The 17,884-nt window shown below is 50.3% G+C and overlaps 2 protein-coding genes across 3 annotated transcripts; both read left to right on the forward strand.

Annotated features, from left to right (window-relative positions):
* Nucleotides 1-753: 753 nt before the first annotated feature.
* On the forward strand, nucleotides 754-7,451 carry UNC119B (unc-119 lipid binding chaperone B). Its single transcript, XM_036393384.2, has 5 exons — nucleotides 754-962; nucleotides 1,434-1,547; nucleotides 2,055-2,166; nucleotides 2,371-2,543; nucleotides 3,405-7,451. Exons 1-5 carry the CDS (start codon nucleotides 755-757, stop codon nucleotides 3,515-3,517), a joined length of 720 nt encoding a protein of 239 aa, XP_036249277.1. The 5' UTR covers nucleotide 754; the 3' UTR covers nucleotides 3,518-7,451.
* Nucleotides 7,452-7,549: 98 nt separating this feature from the next.
* On the forward strand, nucleotides 7,550-14,953 carry ACADS (acyl-CoA dehydrogenase short chain). Of its 2 annotated transcripts, none has more exons than XM_036392910.2 (10): nucleotides 7,550-7,637; nucleotides 7,937-8,097; nucleotides 9,567-9,716; nucleotides 9,853-9,964; nucleotides 10,344-10,495; nucleotides 10,768-10,938; nucleotides 12,126-12,263; nucleotides 12,520-12,615; nucleotides 12,939-12,995; nucleotides 13,633-14,953. In XM_036392910.2, exons 1-10 carry the CDS (start codon nucleotides 7,583-7,585, stop codon nucleotides 13,783-13,785), a joined length of 1,245 nt encoding a protein of 414 aa, XP_036248803.1. In that variant the 5' UTR covers nucleotides 7,550-7,582; the 3' UTR covers nucleotides 13,786-14,953. The 2 variants fall into 2 exon arrangements, with proteins under 2 accessions (XP_036248803.1, XP_036248804.1); XM_036392911.2 differs by lacking the exon at nucleotides 7,550-7,637 and adding an exon at nucleotides 9,153-9,181 and having other exon boundaries at nucleotides 7,982-8,097.
* Nucleotides 14,954-17,884: the final 2,931 nt, after the last annotated feature.

Genomic DNA, 17,884 nt, shown 5'->3' on the forward strand with positions numbered 1-17,884 from the left:
GTTTGTTGTTCTTGCCCCAGTTCCCCAGAGGGCTGCAGGTGACTCTTGGCAGCTCTTGCGTGCCTGCTGCGGGCTGGTGGGCTGCCCCTCTTTGCGAAGAAACGCATTCTTTCCTCCTTGTGTTGATACTTTGAGTCTCTCCAAGTGCGACCTCCCCGGTTTTTCCCATCGGGCTGGGGAGGCTCGTCCGATGTCTGCCACTGCCACCCGGGGGCACACGGTCCTGTTGCTGTCCCGCTCCCCAGGGACAGCAGCTGCGGTGTCCCCGGTGCTGTGTCCTCCATGGCATCCTCCTGCTGACGCTGCCCCTCCCCGAAAAGTGCTCGTCACCGTCCCCTGAAGAGAGCGGGATTCTCGGGGGACACCTGCTCTGTGTCACCGGCTGCGCTGCGGGCTCAGGCCGTGCCTTCAGAGCCGGGAGCCCAGCGAGGGATGACGGCCAGGCGGTGCGGCGGGAGCGGGACGCGGGCTGGCAGCCGGCCGGGGGCAGCGGGAGTGTGGCCGGGTTTGTTTGTTCCTTGTGCTGTTTTCCCTCAGGTAACTCAGCTTTCCCAGCCGTCCTGTCGCGCTGCGTTCACGGACGGAGCGGCTGCCGCGCCGGCGGTGCCTGTGCCGGCCTCTCGGGTCACCCATCCGGGCGCGACCGCGGCGGGCCCTGCTGAGCTTCGGGCGCGGCGTTGCCTGGCAACGGCCGCCGCCCCGCCCCGCGCTCCCATAGCTACCGAGGCGGGCGGCGGCCATCTTGGCAGCGGCCATGAGCGGCTCCAGGGCGCGGGCGGCGGCGGCGGCGCCGGGGCCGGACAAGAAGCTGCCGCCGGGGTCCGCGGGGCCGCTCAGCCGCCTGCGGGGCCGACGCGGATCGGCGGATGCGCCGCCGCGGCAGCCCTGGACCGAGTCCGAGTTGCTGGCGCTGGAGACCGTCCGGCCCGAGCACGTCCTGGGGCTTTGCCGGGTGACGGAGAGTGAGTGCGGGCCGGTGCCCGGAGCGGCGGGGGCTCTGCCGGCCGGGCTGCCGGGGCCGGGACCGGGCCTTTGGTGTGGGGAGCGGCGGGGCCTGGCCCGGAGCTGCCGGCGGGGGACGCGGCGGCTCGGGGTGCGCCCGCCGGCAGCTCCCGTAGAACTTCCAGAAAGTTTGGGGGCTTTTGTGTTGTTTGTGGGTTTTGATTTGTTTGAGGCTTTTTGGTTTTTTGTTTTTCCTCTGGGCTGCTGATCTCTGCTCTTCTGTCCCGATCGCATCTCGTTCTTGCTCTGCTACCTGGCACTTATCGTGTCTTTGTTTCTCACATCCTTAATTCTGTCCTGCTTTCATGAAGCTTCTGCAAAATAACGAGCAGTACATATCTTATCGGGCTTGGGCTAACAAAAAGGGAAATTCATTGGTAAGTGGTCTCAGGTGTTTTGAAACGTTACTATATTTTTTCTCTCTCTTCTAGATTATTTATGCAAACCTGAGGACAACATTTACAACATTGACTTCACCAGGTTTAAGATCCGGGACCTTGAAACTGGAACAGTACTTTTTGAAATTGCCAAGCCGTCTGCTTCAGGTACAGCATGCAAACGTTGCAGGGAGGATAGAGAGACTCAGAGAGCTGAGAGGTTGCGATGCACAACCCCTGCAAACCAAGCAGAAGGGTCCTTTGGTATATGTCCTGATGACTAAATTCCTCTCTTTTAAGCATAGGACTGAGTTTATCTATGCCGAGAAACTTGTGATAAAAATGTGATTATTGTTGGATGGGAGAGACCTATCGACTGGCAATTTTCCTTTTTTGGGCTGGTTATAAAAGAGATTTGTTCATGTGGATTGGTAGTTGTGAGGGGGAGAGATTGAGGGGAGGGGTGGCTCCAGTTCTGGAGCCACCATGGCTGGGCCAACTGTCAAAGCAAGTCTTTTCTCTTTTACTTCTTGCCAGTGTAAGTCTCAGACCAATTATTAAATGTGTTTACATTCAGTACCTAAGCAGTAGGCCTCTTGTCCTGATACACCCACTAGGCAGTGTCACTTCAGGTGTGCACTCTGAGCAGAGTAACTCCAGGCTGGTGTTTTCTAGAGCACGCTGAGGAGGATGAGGATGACAGCACTGAGCTGGACGCAAGTGCAGGGCGCTTTGTTCGGTACCAGTTCACCCCAGCGTTTCTCCGTCTGCGGACTGTTGGTGCAACGTGAGTATGAGCTCATGGAGAGAAGGGAGAGTTGGATGTTTACAAAGTGTTACTTGACAGTTCATAACAAAACTGGGTTGAAGACTAGAGAGAGCTGATCTTAGACTACAAATATCAAACTCTCTGTAGAGAACTCTTGTGTAGCCTCATGCCCAAGGCTCTGTTATTTCTAACAGCTGTTTTTTTCCTGATTCTTCCGTGCAGAGTGGAATTCACAGTGGGAGAAAAGCCAGTGTCAAACTTCCGAATGATTGAGAGGCATTACTTCCGAGATCGCTTGCTGAAGAACTTTGATTTTGATTTTGGCTTCTGCATCCCCAGTAGCAGGAACACATGTGAACACATTTATGAATTCCCTCAGCTCTCAGAAGACCTTAGTAAGTACCTCCTTTGCCACACTGAATGGTGTTTTGTTTGTGTATGCATTCTCTCCCTCTACCTGTTCAAGAAGTTGTGACTGGGATTGAGGGGACAGGAACAAACAGATACAGGTTCCCAGTTTAGCAATGTGTAGTCTTCTCTGAATTAGAGATTTGTGCTGCACAGTCTCCTCCTTTGAAAATAAAAGCCTAAGACAACCTGTGCTAAGTCAGAGGCTGCAAGAACTGATCAGAGTCACAGGTCTGACATGCCTGATGCCTTGTAGTGTAGCCCAGAAGAAAACAAAACACCAAAGAAAGGGTTCTTTTTATAGCCACCCATCTGTTTTTGGCACTTGCTTGTTAGGGCTAGAGCCTTCTGCTTTGGAACAGAACTGGTTCTTCCCTGTGGTTTGTTTTTAAGCCTGCTAAGATCTCTGCAAATACAGATTGCACAGGGTATGTTTGACCTCAGGGGGTGGATGGAGCAGAGGCACAGGGGCCCTTCTGGGGCTGCCTGGCTGTGGGGAAGGTTTAGGGGTTTCATCCCACCTGTGTATGTGTGGGGAGTGCCACAAACGAGCTCCTTCTGCTTACAGATGTGACGGTTGCTTGGCTCCATTCATGGCTCTGGCAGTTTCTAAGCTTATTTTGAGTGAGGTTTCTTCATTCGCCCTCAGTTGGCTTTTGACAGCACTTGTCCTGTGAATGGGAAGAAGGGGAAGGGCAGGCTGCAGCCTTTGAAGTAAGCTCAGAAGAGCAGTTTGCTTCTCTTCCTTGGGTAGGGCAGAGCATCAGCCTTGTAAATCCAGTGGAGTGGCAGAGTCCTTTTTATCCTGGCTGTGGCTGTTGAAGGTAATGGAGCTCTCTCTTTCACAGTCCGTCTGATGGTGGAGAACCCGTACGAGACGCGCTCAGACAGCTTTTACTTTGTGGACAACAAGTTGATTATGCACAACAAGGCCGACTATGCTTACAATGGAGGACAATAATCATTCTGTCTGCTGGGTGCTCTGATGCCCTTAACCATTCCAGATGTGCAGGAGTGGACTGGAGTTGCTGTCTCGTGCAACAAGGCTTCTTGCCAAACTTTCTCTGTGCATGAGGCTGAGAATATGAAGCAAAGACGACGGCTCCTGAAAGGAAATCTCCCTGCAACACCTCTCTCTCTGAGACTCAGCGTTTCCTGCCTCTCCTTCTCTGTCCCTGGCTATCTTCTGATAACCTTGGTTAGGTCAGTGATCAGAGGGACTCTTAGACAATTCTTGCTCTTAGTCTTTCTAGTTAGTTTGCACCTTTAGTGCTTCTGATGTTTCACCTCTTGGGTGAATATCCTTTTTCAACAGGTCAGATTGTTTGTGTTAAGCTATTTCTTAGCAGGAAAATCTTAACCCCTTCCAGTAGCCAGCGATGCTTGAAGAGCAGATCTTTTGTTCAGTTGGATAGATCATCTCTTCAGTGGCAGTGGTTTTGTTTGTGGCATTGCTGACATGGTTTTTTAGGGTGCATCCCAATATTCTCCAGTGGGAAAGAGACTAATTCGGCTTCTAAGCAGTGCAGGAATATTCCATCTGCCTCTGAGGGCCTGAGCTGCCCCTAAGAACATTTAAGCTCTGTTTTCCAGAGATTTCACTAGAGATATGAGATAGGGGGAAAAGGGGATTGTCCCGCTGATAGCATTTCTGTTTGAGCTTTTGTGAACAAACTGTTGAATTTTGGAGATCAGGGGTCAACCTTAGAGCTGAAGTTAATCTCACTATATTTACCATTTCTCCTTCTTCCCTTTGTAGGAATTTTTGGCCCTTGGTACAGAATGTATTGCTTTTTGGGTGGACAGGACATTGTCAGCCTGGCTAGGGTGAAGGTGTCACTCTAGTGGGGCTTAGAGGAAAAAGGGAGAATGTGGAAAATCACTTGAAAAATGAGTAGGAAGCAGAGCTTCCTAGGCTTCAGTCTGTACTTGTAAACCTGACTGGTCTGTCAGAGTTGTTGAGGCACCAGCTCATTTTCTTTGTTGCAGTGAAGATATTAGTAGCTAAAAGGTTCCCAGGTCAGATCACTCAGTGTTATGCATCCTTGGAAAGTGAGAATGTACATGGTTCTCTTTTTCACACTAGCCTCACTGCTCTGCATGCTCAGCTGCTTATTCATGGTTTAGGAAGTCATGCTGCCCAGGTTGATACCACAGCTGGGTTTGGGATCTGGCAATGGCATCATGCAGTGGGAAGAGGAGGATCTGTGTCTTGCCAGTAGCTGTGCTGGGGCAAGCTCCCAGCTGTGCAAAATCTCAGCTATCAAAACCTTTTCTGCCAGTTTTGCTGGCTCTCAAGACTGGTACTTTTCCTGTCCCCATGCTGGGCTGGTCAGTTGTGTCTCTTATTAGGGGAGTTAGGTTGTGTCTAGACTGGAGACCTTTCCTAATGCTAGTTCCATTTGTTCTTGAGACAATTAAAACCTAACTCTTCAATGGTTACCTGTTGTGTTAAGAGGGATTCAGTGTAGTTTGTGTTTCAGCAGGGTCGAGTGGGGTGGACATCAGAGCCTAGAGCCTGTTAATGCAGACAGCAATAGGAAACCACTGCCCTTACTTCCAGATTAGTGAAAGTAACTTTGGCGTGGAACATCAGCTGGCATCAGAGTAAGCAGTGAGAGTGTGTGGGGTAGCAGCCATGAATGAATCTCCAGCTCTTGGGAAGATACTTAATTATGATTAACCACAACAAATGACCTGTTCTGGGTGGAGCATTAATCATAAGCAACCACAACAAATGTCTTGGGAATGTGGAGGGGCAGGGTCTGCCTGATGGAAAGATGAACTATTCTGCCACCATCGATCCCCTCCAGCATCTCCACAGGCACTAATGCAATCTTGTTTAGGATTTTCAGGATTAGTTAAAGCTCTTGTTGAGGTGGACCTCGAGATGCCTCTTACAGTGAACACCTTCCACAGCTCTCATGCTGTGCCTCTGAGGTGGGAAGCATTTGCTTTGCTCTAAGTTACTCAGCACAAAGCAGAACTACCTGGAAGTGTGCTTTTCATCCTGAAGTGTTCAGAAATAGTGTCTGAAGAGCCTACTCGCTATTCCCTGGCAAATTTTAGCATATTGAACTGAATTTTGTATGTAGTATAAATCCAGGTGCCTTTAAACTTCATCACACTTTCTACATGAAGCAACCTCTCGCTTTTCTTAGGAGTGTGACGGTTCCCATCTGTTTCTCTTGTCACTGCAAAGGTTCCTCAAAGGCGATGGGCGCGCGCCGGCGGGAGCGCGCACGGGGCGATGGGGGCGCGCGCGCCATCTGCTGGCGGCGGGAGCGCGCTGCCGGGGCAGTCCCCGTAGGAAAAGGGAATTCCTGTCCTTGGCCAGCACCAGCAGCAGAGACGAGGAAACGGCACGGAAGCGGTTGCTTTCGCACTGGTGAATGTGTTGGCTATTCAGCAATAAAAGGGAGAAGTGGAGGCAAACCGGGAGACTCGCAGGCAGCAGTAGCACCCTGCGGTTTTTAGCTGAGTTTGTTTGCTTTGCCCAATCAGAAGGTCTTTGCCCTAAAAGCATGCTGCAGGAAAAAGAAAGTCCCTACAAGAGGGCAACCCAGCACTGAAAAAGTTGATTGTAATCCATAAAGTCAGGGATTTCCAAACTCCTGTCCCTACTTTAGTAGCTTTCCTAGGATTCCTTTTCTCTTAGGTACTTTCTATAAAGCCTCTTTTCCTTGTGGCAGGGATGATTTCTTTGGTAAACATGGTTTAGCAGACCAGCTTCCTTCTGGAGTGTGTGCTCTGGTGTTTTAATGATGGGTCAAAGCTACTCATGCCAGTAAGCTTGGAAGAAATTCCACTGGGATCACATCCTTGACAGTCGACTGGTCAGTTGTAACCTGGTGCTGCAGGCAAAGGAGATGCTTTCAGTGTTAGTTGGAGTTTGAGCAAGGAAAAAGGTATCAAAGACTACTTCTCTCAGATTTTGTGCTGAGTTGGAAAAAGAAAAAAGTTGGGACCATACTAAGTTTGGCTCAAAACTTCAAAAAGAAAGGGACCAAACCCACAGACACATAGTATGTTTTTTCCAGTATTTTTCTTCTTATTACCAGGACGTCTTTTTCACATTTTTGAGGCAAGGGCTTTGGATCCATGCCAGCAAACTTCCTGGAGAGCTATTTTCATGCCTTGAGTGTGGAATACATACTGCACCTTGTGAAGGAAGGTCATCTCTTGTTGTATGGACTGGGTACTTCTGTCCTTGTCCTCTGTTTTTGGTAGGAAATGTCTTGTATGTGTACTTGAGGATTTTCAATGTCTCTTTTGCAAAGGAGCAGCAGCCTCTTCTCTGGTGCTTGGGGATGCTTATTCCATTATCTGAGGGTTCAGGAAGAATAAAACAAGTGTTTAGTAGTCAGAAATGAAGGAGGAAGGCGGTCGTGAAGCAGTAAGGTCCAAATGTAGCAACTCTACTTCTCAGCTCTGTGTTTCATCACATCATCTTCAGCTGTTTCCCATTCTTCTGCCCTGCTGTCCTGTGACATGGAGCTACTTCGTGCTACCCCCGAGCCTGGCTCGCTGTGGGCTGTGACCCTCGGACACAAACACTGCCGTCTCCTGTCCTTGCCAAGGACAAGGCTGAGTGATGGCAACCTGCTGGAGTCAGCACCTCTTCAGCAGCAGAAGACAATGAACACCAGCAAACGCCCCCTCCGCCTGCCTGGATCCCAGTGCTGTTACAGGACCCGTATTTATCTCTCACTGTGTGGCCTTGGGGCTGCTGGCGCATGGACTCCTCTGTGCTGTCCCCTCCGGACCCTGCTCCCGTGGCCCTGGCAGAGCCGCGGGGCTGCCCTGGTGGCCGGGGTGTCCCCGCGGTGCCGCTCTATTTGTACACGCGTGGTTTTGTCACCAGCAGTCGGAATAAAGGACCTTCCTTCCCTTCCCTTTCCTTTCCTTCCCTTCCCTTCCCTCTCCTCTCCCCGCGGCGCGGGGCCCGGCGGGGGCGGGGCGGGAGGGGCCGCTCGGCCGGGGGGCGGCGCGTGCGCGCTGGCCCCGCGCTCCCTCAGGCGGCGCCATGGCGGCGGCGGCGATGGCGGCGGTCGTGTCCCGCTGCGGCGGAGCGCCCCGGGGTGAGGCTGCGGAGCGGCTTCCCTCTGCTGCGGCTGCTCGGGGGGGCTGCGGGGCACCCGGGAGGGGCGGGAAGGGGCCGCGGCCCGCGCGGGAGGGGGCGTCCCGGTGTCCTTCAGGGCCTGCCTGAGCGAGTCCCCTCAGGCGCGGGCAGTGGCGCCGCCCTTCAGCCGGGCCGCAGCTGAGGCCGCGGGAAGGTGGCCCGGGGTCGGGGGATCCTCAGAGCCCCTCACGGGCCGGCGCCCAGCCCTGGGCCGGTGTGAAGGGCAGCGGCGGCGCTGAGTCCCCTCCCCGCTTCCAGCGCTGGCCCTGCGGTGCCGCCGGCTGCACACCGTGTACCAGAGCGCGGAGCTGCCCGAGACACACCAGATGCTGCGGCAGACGGTCCGGGACTTCGCAGAGAAGGAGCTGATGCCGCTTGCAGCGCAGCTGGACAAGGAGCACCGCTTCCCGGCCGAGCAGGTGGGTGCAGGGTTGGGAAGGCACAGCCAGAGGCCCCTTTCCTGGTGCCCTGGGGCAGCACCACTGGGGCTGAGGCAGAAGCTCTGGTTTAGCAGAGAATTGAGTTTAGACCAACTGGTTGCTCTGAATGTGGACGTTGTAATTCCCACAGGGCATTTTAAGCTTTTCACTTTTATTTGTGTTTCTCTGTATCTGACCTTAGTACCACTGAGTTTTTAGTTCTCTAAATGACTTATCTGTGGGCTATAATCAAAATTATAAAACTGATTTATAAAATTAATCAAATACTTTTGCAGACTGCATATAATGGTTTATGGTGAGGAATCATAGATGGCATGAATGCATTTCAGATGGTGGAAAAAAGCGATCAGGAGGTACATGCTGCTCATCTTCTGGGGCTGTGAATAAATCGAAATTTCAGCCAAACCAGTGATTTTTCATGTGGAAAGACACACCAGTGTGCACGTTAAGCAATGAAATACAAAGCTTCAGCAACATAGATCCTGTTAGAGACTAACATTAGCCAAGAGACTCCAGGCAAACACTGTCAAAGGCACGAGAGTTTTGTCACATTCCTTTTTCTATTAAGGTATAAGGAAAGTAGCCAGGAAAGTCACACCCTAAGGAAGAAAATAACTTTAGTCCTTACTGTTCTCATCTGAGAATTTTACATTTGATTCTGAGTCTTTTGACATGAATGTGTAGGGGAAAATTCAAGATGCAATCAAGTGTTTAATTAGATGAAACAACATACATAGAACCAGTGGCTGTCTTGTTCATCTTCTGTATTTAATGTGGAGGATTGGTGTTTTGGGTGCCCACATAGGAGAGAAATTATGTATCTAAAAATTCTCCCTGGTTCCTCTAAAAGCAAGCAGAGGCCTATGGTTGCAAAGCAAGGGATCTAGCTGGGGAACTTGGGGTGGATTGATTGCAATGTAACTAACAAAAAATTCTCTGGGAAGCAAGATCTGGCTTTATTGGGAATGAAAAAAATCACCTTGCACCACTGTTTTCTGCAGTCATTCATTCTGTAAAATTCTTCCTTTGTGCAGTCCTAGGCTGAAGCTCAGCAGACTAAAAGGTAAAGTTCTAATGATTTTTATCAGCTAGATTTCCCATTTCTGCTGACAGGAGACATGCAAGGGTGGAGCTTTGGTGGGAGGTTGAGGAAATGCTGTGGAGTTCTGTCTCCGTATTTCACCTTCAGAAGGCCTCCCCCTTCCCAGTACCGAAGAAAGCTCTTTAAACAAGTGAGAGCCTAAACAGCAGTGACTGTGTACAGCTCTGCTGAAGCCACTGGGATCTGGGGACACTTACCAGTTTGTTGAGATTCCCATTTCACCAGGAGCTGTGTGCATCTTTTCCTCTGGTGTAGCCCTCTCATGACGTGTCTTGCTCTCCACATGTCTGTATTTGCTGGCACACTGGTGCTGCAGAGGATGGAACTGTCCATTCCCCATGTGCAGGTGAAGAAGATGGGTGCCTTGGGGCTGCTGGCTATGGACGTGCCAGAGAAGTACAAAGGAGCAGGTCTCGACTACCTGGCCTATTCCATCGCTGTGGAGGAGATCAGCAGGGGCTGTGCCTCCACCGGCGTCATCGTCAGCGTCAATAACGTGAGTGTGAGGCTGGCGTGGCACACGGTGTGTGTGAGTTCCTGTGCTGGGTTCTCTGCTGTGTTGGAGAGCACATTAGAGAGCTACTCCATTGGTTGTACCTTCAAGAGGCATTAACAGCACTAAATTCTTAAAGTCCCTGTATTTAGGGCCAATACTCAAGTTTGGCTCTGAAGAGCAGAAGCACCAGTGGATTGCTCCCTTCACCAGTGGAGAGAAAATTGGATGTTTTGCCCTCAGTGAACCAGGTGATGTGACTGTTACCATCCCTGTTGCAAAGAATGGGGTGTAGCTTCTTTCCTCGGTCAGGTCTAGGGTGGGCTTTAGGTCTTTGAAACTTGAACAGTTTGTGGAAGGGTGGTTTACAGCAGTTCTGTGTGAGTGGAGTCTCAGTACCCAAGGCATGAACTGCCATCCTCTGGTCCCTGCTGAAAATACTCATTCCATGTGAGCAGAGCTGGGGACACACCTTGCATACACGGGCCTTTCCCTGTTCTGTGGGAGGGACAGTGGTGACACTGCCACAGTTCAAGAGGTGCTGTGAGCTGATGGGGTGCAGGTGGGGGGTGGCTTTGCCCCCAGTGTGTCACCAATCACCTGAGGATTGTTTGCTGCTCCTTCACTCAGGAAATGGCAGCGACGCGGGCGCAGCCTCCACTGTGGCGCGCCTGGATGGGGATGAGTGGGTTCTGAACGGTACCAAGGCCTGGATCACCAACGCCTGGGACGCCTCAGCCACAGTGGTGTTTGCTACTACGGATAAATCCCTGAAGCACAAGGTGAGATAGTTTGTGTCAGCCAGGAAAAAGGGGTGGGAGTGAAGGAGCTGTGGAGAAGCACTTTGCCACGGCTGGGACTGTTTTTAGAGTCTTGCAGGCATTGACCAGAGGAGGGGCTGATGCGTGCTGGTTTTGTTCTGTCTCAGCTCTCCTTCCCTCCTCCTGGTTAGCTGGACATGTGGCTTTTATGTAAAATGGAGGGAGCCTGTTGACAGCCAAGGAAGTGGGAAGGTAAGAAGACACCATTGCTAAGAGTTTGGGCCTTGTTGCAGGGCATTAGTGCATTCCTGGTTCCCATGCCAACAGCTGGGCTGTCACTGGGGAAGAAAGAAGACAAACTGGGAATCCGAGCCTCTTCCACTGCTAACCTGATATTTGAGGACTGCCGGATACCCAAGGGAAACCTCCTGGGGCAGCCAGGAATGGGCTTCAAAATCGCCATGGTAAGAGAGGGATGGGGTGCAGCTGTGGGGGTGTACAGCTGTAGCTCCCAAGCTTACTGTTTTGTAAACCATTTCCAGAGGCAGTCACTTCAAGGAGGACTGCTTGCATAAGGTGTTGACTCTTCTTGCCAACATGGGAGGAATCATTCCCAGAGCTTGATGAATGTTTAATTTACACAGGTCTTTGATAGCACTTTTATTGTGGCAGTTCTCAGCTGATACCATTGTGGAGCAGAGCTGATACCATTGAGGTGCAGTGTCAATAGGGGCAGTATATTTTAATTTTTCTTCTTTCCGAATCCTCTGTTCCTCCAGTTGTACCCAGAGATAAAGGGAAAACATGGCATTTCCCCATGTGAGTACTGTGGCAGAGGAAAGTTGTCCTGGAGGCCCATGACAACTTCTGCAGAGTGTCTAAAGGTGAATGACAGCTGAGTTATGGTATGCATGTGACTTCTGAGGAGGAGCAAGGCAGCTGGGAACAGATTTGTTTCCTGCACTGTCCTTCAAGAGTGGTCATTGCTCTCTCTGGAGGGGCACAGCACCCTTTGTTGGCCTGACATTTTGGGTGGAGCTCCCTGGAGCAGAGCCCATTCCATTATGTCCAGAACTAAAAGTGGTTGGTGACTGACAGGTTCTTTTAAAGACCTTCAGCCTAGGGTTGAGAGGATAAACCCTTTTCTCCCTGCACTGCAATTTCTTCCTGTGCACAGAGGGGGCAGAGTAGGTGTTTGAGCTAAGTCATTTAATTGACTGCGTTCACTAATGAGTTTGAAAATGTTTTTCCCATGTGTGTCCAAACAATGAGGGTAAAAAAGGAAAACTGACCAGATTTCCAAAGTACAATCAGCTGCAGAGTGCATTGGGTGTGCCTGAGGAGTTCTTTCCGGCCCCTTCCAGAGCAGATCCTTGTTGTGCTGCTTCCCTTATTTTGCTCCCTCTGTTTTTCTCCCAGCTAGTAAGCAATCCCTCTCCTTTCTCCTTCTATTGTTGAACTCCTGCCTTCTCTCTGCAGTGGAAGTGCTTGTTACAGCTCTCTATTCCTGCATAACTGGGAACATTGTGAATCAAGGAGGTCAACCAGGGGATTTTAAGGCTACAGCAGCTTTTCAGCAACATCAGAAATGTGTGTGTACTATTCTTGCTCAAGCATGACTTGACTTACATGTATTTCGTGTCTTTTTCAGCAAACTCTGGATGGAGGAAGGATTGGTATTGCCTCACAGGCACTTGGAATAGCACAGGCAGCTCTGGACTGTGCTGTGGATTATGCTGAGAAGAGAATGGCCTTTGGGTCACCCATCACAAAGCTTCAGGCAGTGCAGGTACGGGCAGGGCACGGGGGGCAGTTCCACAGGCAGCTGGGGCTGGTGGAAAGTCCGTGTGGGTGGGGTATCAGGCACACAGTGCACTTTGTACTGTCTGGGGTAAACAGGGTGATAATTCTGTTTTCAAATGCTATTAAAACTAATTGTTGGGACAGAGGCTCCTTTTCCTTAGATGGCCCCAAGGGTGGAGGAATTCAGCTGTCCCCTTGTGCAGGCAGAGGCCCTGGAGCAAAGGCACTGTTTGTTGTTGCAGTTCAAGCTGGCAGACATGGCTGTGGCCTTGGAGGGTGCACGCCTGCTGACCTGGAGAGCTGCTATGCTGAAGGACAATGGAAAGCCCTTCACTAAGGTATTTCCAGCCCTGCTTTGTCCAGCAGCCACAGCACAGGACAGGCTCAAAGCCAGGGAGCCCCACTCCACAGAGCATTGCTGTGCTCAGCGCTGCTGGGGTGTAACCCCCAGCAGGTCCTGGGCCTGCTGCCCATCCTTGGGCAGCGCCCTGAGCTCAGCACTGGCTGTAGCCAAGGGGAGAGGGGTGGCTGCTCTCAGCTGGCACCATCATCAGGCCTGTATCTCTGCACAGCTGCTCTGTGAGGGTTCAAGCTCCTTGTGCAGGTGAGGGGTTCCTTTTGGTGACAGCTGCACTCTCAGTGATGTTTTTCTTCCCCAAAGGAAGCAGCAATGGCCAAACTGGCTGCATCAGAAGCTGCAACGTCCATTGCTCATCAGGTAACTGTCAATTGACAATTCTGACATATGGCATGTGGGAAGGGACTTTGGATGTCTCACAAGTGCTTTGGGAAGGTGGGATGGAATTTACTGATTTGTATTTGAAACACACCAACCAAAGCAAGCAACTGACCCTATGGCTGAAGCCATTTAGCACAACCATCTTCACAGGTTGTGGGGAAATAGGAGAATGGCAGGGGTTCATACTGGCCTGTGGCAGCTGTATTATTCAAGTGGCCTGTGCCTGCTGCTGTCCAGGGCAGTGGCAGTTTTAAGGAGCAGCAGTGTGGGAGAGCCTGGGGCCACTAGTCATCACTACTGCACCTGGGTGAGATCCTCTGTTCCTTGGTTTAGTGTTCCAGGTCTTTCATAAAAGCATCTTAAAATATGGATCACTAACAGATACCTCTGAAGCAATTAATTGCCCATGTGGAATATCCATATTGTTCTTACCCAGATCAATCCTGTGTATTCCTATGATCACAAATGAGCTGCAGTCATCCTTATGTGTCCCACCCTCCCCATTCTGCTTGCAGTGGGCTCAGTTCCTTTTAAAATGGCTGTTTGTGTGTGTGTGCATTCTGTAGAAAAGATTTCTTGACCCCACTTTGTTTCTAAGCTGCTGCCTTTGTTTCAGGCTATCCAGATCCTGGGAGGGATGGGCTATGTGACAGAGATGCCAGCGGAGCGGCACTACCGCGACGCTCGCATCACCGAGATCTACGAGGGGACCAGTGAGATCCAGAGACTGGTGATTGCAGGCCAGCTGCTGAAGGCCTACCGAGGCTGAGGAAGCTGCCTGGAGCAGCACATTGCCCCAGGTGCATCGGAATGGTGCACAGTGATGGAGTTTGAGCCTCTTGAATGAGGCTATTGATGGAGGTTTTCCTCACCAATGAGTAACTGACCCTCTAGTTAAAATGTGCTGATTCTTCTTTGGACAAAGTATGGCACACTGAGGCTGGACTGAGGTTTCTAAGTGATGGCTGTGAGTGCAGGAGGGAGGAAGGAGGCAGCCTGTGCTTATAGGGCAGCCTGAGGCTCCTGCTAAATGGGATTGTTGGAATGGCTTGGTAGTGGCAAAATGACAGCACATGCCAGCCACTGCCTGTTTTGCTAAATTTGTCACTACATGGCCCTGGATAACCAGTGCCAGAGTCAGAGATGCTGAGAGCTGTGACCCCTGTGCCCTGCTTCAGGCTGCTGGGCACCTGCCTCTGCAGACCAGACTTCAGTGGAGTTCAGGTGTGGATGCAGCTGTGTGTGAGCTCCTAATGGGACAGCCTGGGCTGAGGTAATCCCTGCAGCAGGGCCCTTTCTCACTTCCAGCAGGAGAGAGCCAGACAGGAGGACATGCAGGGACAACCCCCACACAGAGGAATCTGAGCAGAGACTGTAGCTGCTGTCTGCATAGATTTGAAAACACAAAGAATTCCTCGATCTGGGCCAGCAGGGCCCAGCACCTGCTCACTCAGCTGCTCTGGGATGTAGGGATAGAAGCAAAGGACAGCAAAGCTGCAGTGCCTAGGACTACTTTGTAAAAAAATCAAACAAAAAAAACCCTCTGCTCCCAAATCTGCTTCTGCAATATCAGCAGGAAAGGAAGTGCCTGATAGGGCAGTAACAGGTTTTAATCTTGACATGTTTTGGGCAACGAGGCAATGAAGAGATGACACACAAAGCTCACCAGGAAGCTTTAGCAGTAGCACATCGTCAATTAGTGATCATTGGTAAGACATTAACTTCAGGAGCATCAACAGCCAAAGGAAAAGCTCTAAACTCAGGAGAAGAGGGAGAGGATTAAGGCTAGAGCCTGTATGTCCAAACAAGTACACTAGAGGGAAATGGTTCTTTTCCTGTGGTGCCAGTTTATTTAGACTTGTGTGCAGAGAAGAAGAGCAGGATTTTTGTTACACGAGAGAGCAGAGAAGACAAATAAAAAACTGATTTTAAAGGACCACCACTCCCTCACCTTTTTTTTTTAATGTAGATGTGAATTAATTTAGAATAATTTCTTCAGTCCCAAGACGCAGGAGCAGAAACCAGTAGGGCCAGCATGCACCAGTGAGACCAGTTCTCAGTGATGTCAGTCATCCCTGGGCAGGGCGCTGGAGGGCAACAGCGTGTTGGGGCAAGGGCCTCAAGTGCTCAGTTTCTCCTTGTTCTGCTGTGCATAAGGATTGACAGAACTTGCCAGGTAGTGAATTCAACAGGAGCATTCCTACTGGAAAATCATTCCACTCATCTTGAATGCGCTGTAAATTATGGAGGGCTTCTCTGGATGAAGCTTGATTTCAGCCGTGTCACCTCTTTGATTGCTGCAGGCTCACTTCAGTGATGGTACCTGAAGATGTGGGATGCTATTTTACACTGACTTATTGCAGCCACTCCGGTAGAACAGGAGCTGCAGGGATGTGAGGACTTCAGCAGTGCAGAGTTCCTGTTATGCTGTGCTCCAGCTGAATCCCCAGTGAGCCAGCACAGTCACTGACACTTCTGCCAGCCCATTTCCCCCCTCGTCCAGGTGCTTCTCTCACATCTGCTGTGCTGTCAGTGCTTGCTGACTGCCCCTCTTCACCCTCAGCCTCCCTCATTACCAGCTCTCATTTGCTGCAGCATGAAACCATCCCTGTTTACCCACCATGCTGGCTGTGACCACCCCAGCTGACAGAGGAGAGAGAATCTACGACCTTGAGGGAGAAAAAAAAAAAGCAGCAAAAGCTTTCAAACAAAAGCTTTCGGAAAGTTTTTCCCTGCTTGCCACACTGCACTGCTTTGGGGGTAAAACAGCAGGGTTACACACAAAGGAGCTCCCAGAGCAAAGCAATGGCTTGGCTCAGAGCAGGCACACTTCAAGCTTACTCTCGCTGCTGCTGGCTGAGAGAACTTTGTGTGATGAGTGTGTCTGCTCTGCTCCTCAGGGCTGTTGCAGAGGAACTGCTGAAAGGGCAAAACACAAACGAGTTTGGCAGCATTAAATCAGCAGCTCTTAGCAAGCCACCCTCAGACAAACCCAGGTGTGGGCAGGGCCAGGCTCTCCCTGGAGAAAAGGGTCTGTTCACACGTGAAGCCACAACTTTCAAGTGACAAACTCAGCCAACGTTGCAAAGCTGAGCACAGAGATGGGAAAATCAGTTATACATAAATTAGAAACAAGTGGGGAAGGAGGTAAGTCACTTTTCAAGAACAAAAGCTACACCTCTCAAGGACTTTGAGGTTTTGCCCCACAATGCTCTAAGAGTACATGAAACTGCTTATGAGGCATGAAGCAGGTGGAGCCTGAACTAGAATCCTTTCTTAGACAACAAAGTTGCAGTAACCAGGAGTTACTTCCTGCCACACCCTAGACCTGACAGCTTTTATATGGTGTAGCTCAGACTCTTCCTCCTGAGTTCTCTACAGACCAAAAGGAGATGAGCTGTTCTGAAAAAAAACCCCAAATTTATTCTGATTTTAAATTAGATCTTTGTTTCACCTGAGAGCCCTCACTATCAACACAGACCTGGCAACAGCCACACATTCAGGTTATGTTGGAATTTGGAAAAAGATGGAAAATAGCATATTTGAAAGAGATCCTGAAGTAAAAAACGCAGAGTCTCTGGAAGAGTAATAGAATGAAGACATGGAATAGTGATAAGAAAATGTGACAGTGCTGAAACTTGAATGAAAAAACTAATTTCAAATTCACATTTTGGAACTCATTGTGTTTGTAAGGTGGAGTCTGACCTTAGGGAAATATCAGCATACAAACAGTACCAGTTCTAAGCTGACTGTTCTCAAAGATGCAGCAGAGAACCAGACCTGGCAGCAGATTTTACACTACAGTTCTGGTCCATGTCCTGACAACTGTGCTGTAAAGCACGCCCTGGTCTATCACTTTTTTGCCAGCATTTTACCTCTTGCAAGAAGGTTTCTATTAGTCAATTAATAAAATAGTTATTTTTGACAACTTTCCAGAAGAAGGGGCAGGCAGTGGGGCAATCTCACTGCAGGACTTTGTGTCTAGTTTATTAAGGAGTTCAACAAAGAAAGCATCAGCAACTGTACCAGACCCAATGGGGGCAGGATTCCAGGACCTGCACAGTCTCCCAAACTCCAGAGGACCCAAAGCCCCCTGTGCAGCTTGATCCTCAAGCAGAGGGGACACATCAGCCTGGAAAGACAAGGCCCAAAGGTCCATCTGTGCAGGGAGGGCCCACAGCTGAGCAGCCAGGTAGGATCCATTTCTAACCCCCCTGAATGGTTTGAGGAGGGAGAGCTGAGGGACAAAGCTTTGCAGCTTTAACTTACAGCTCTTAGTACAGTTAAACTTCAGTGAACCTCTGCCAAGTACCAAAATCCTTCTCCTGCCATCTGAAGGGGCAGCAAATCCCTTCCAGTGCAGTGGGTGCTCACCTGGGTGGGGCTCAGCTCAACGTGAGGGGCAGAGACAGAGGGCTCAGTAACAGCTCACTCCTGGTGCAGAAGGGCACAGAGTGCAGGGAGGCAAGACAGCTTAACAAGGAAGACCAGGCTTTTTTGGGACAGCTAAATTAATTCTGATTAAGTATTTATCAATTAGAACTTTCTCCAGAATGTTTCTCTTAAATGTAGAAATTGTTCATAAAGACACTTAGCAGGCATGGCCTAAAAATGCTGCTGCAAAACAGAGAAAGACCTTGTATTTTAATTCCAGAGGAATTCCAAAGAAATAATTCCAAAGAAGGGAACTGCTGTGAAGCTGATGGCACCTGAGCTGGGCACAATTGTCAGGTAGGTGCAAAGGCTGGGCAGGTAAAGCTGCAGAGAAGTGGATCTGAATTTGTTATTCCACTGCTTGGAACCTCTCAGCAAAACAAAAGCTACCAAAAAAGCCTTTTTTATTTGAACACCCACCTCAATATTTTATA

Source organism: Molothrus ater, chromosome 18, assembly GCF_012460135.2.
Source record: "Molothrus ater isolate BHLD 08-10-18 breed brown headed cowbird chromosome 18, BPBGC_Mater_1.1, whole genome shotgun sequence".
NCBI lineage: Eukaryota > Metazoa > Chordata > Aves > Passeriformes > Icteridae > Molothrus > Molothrus ater.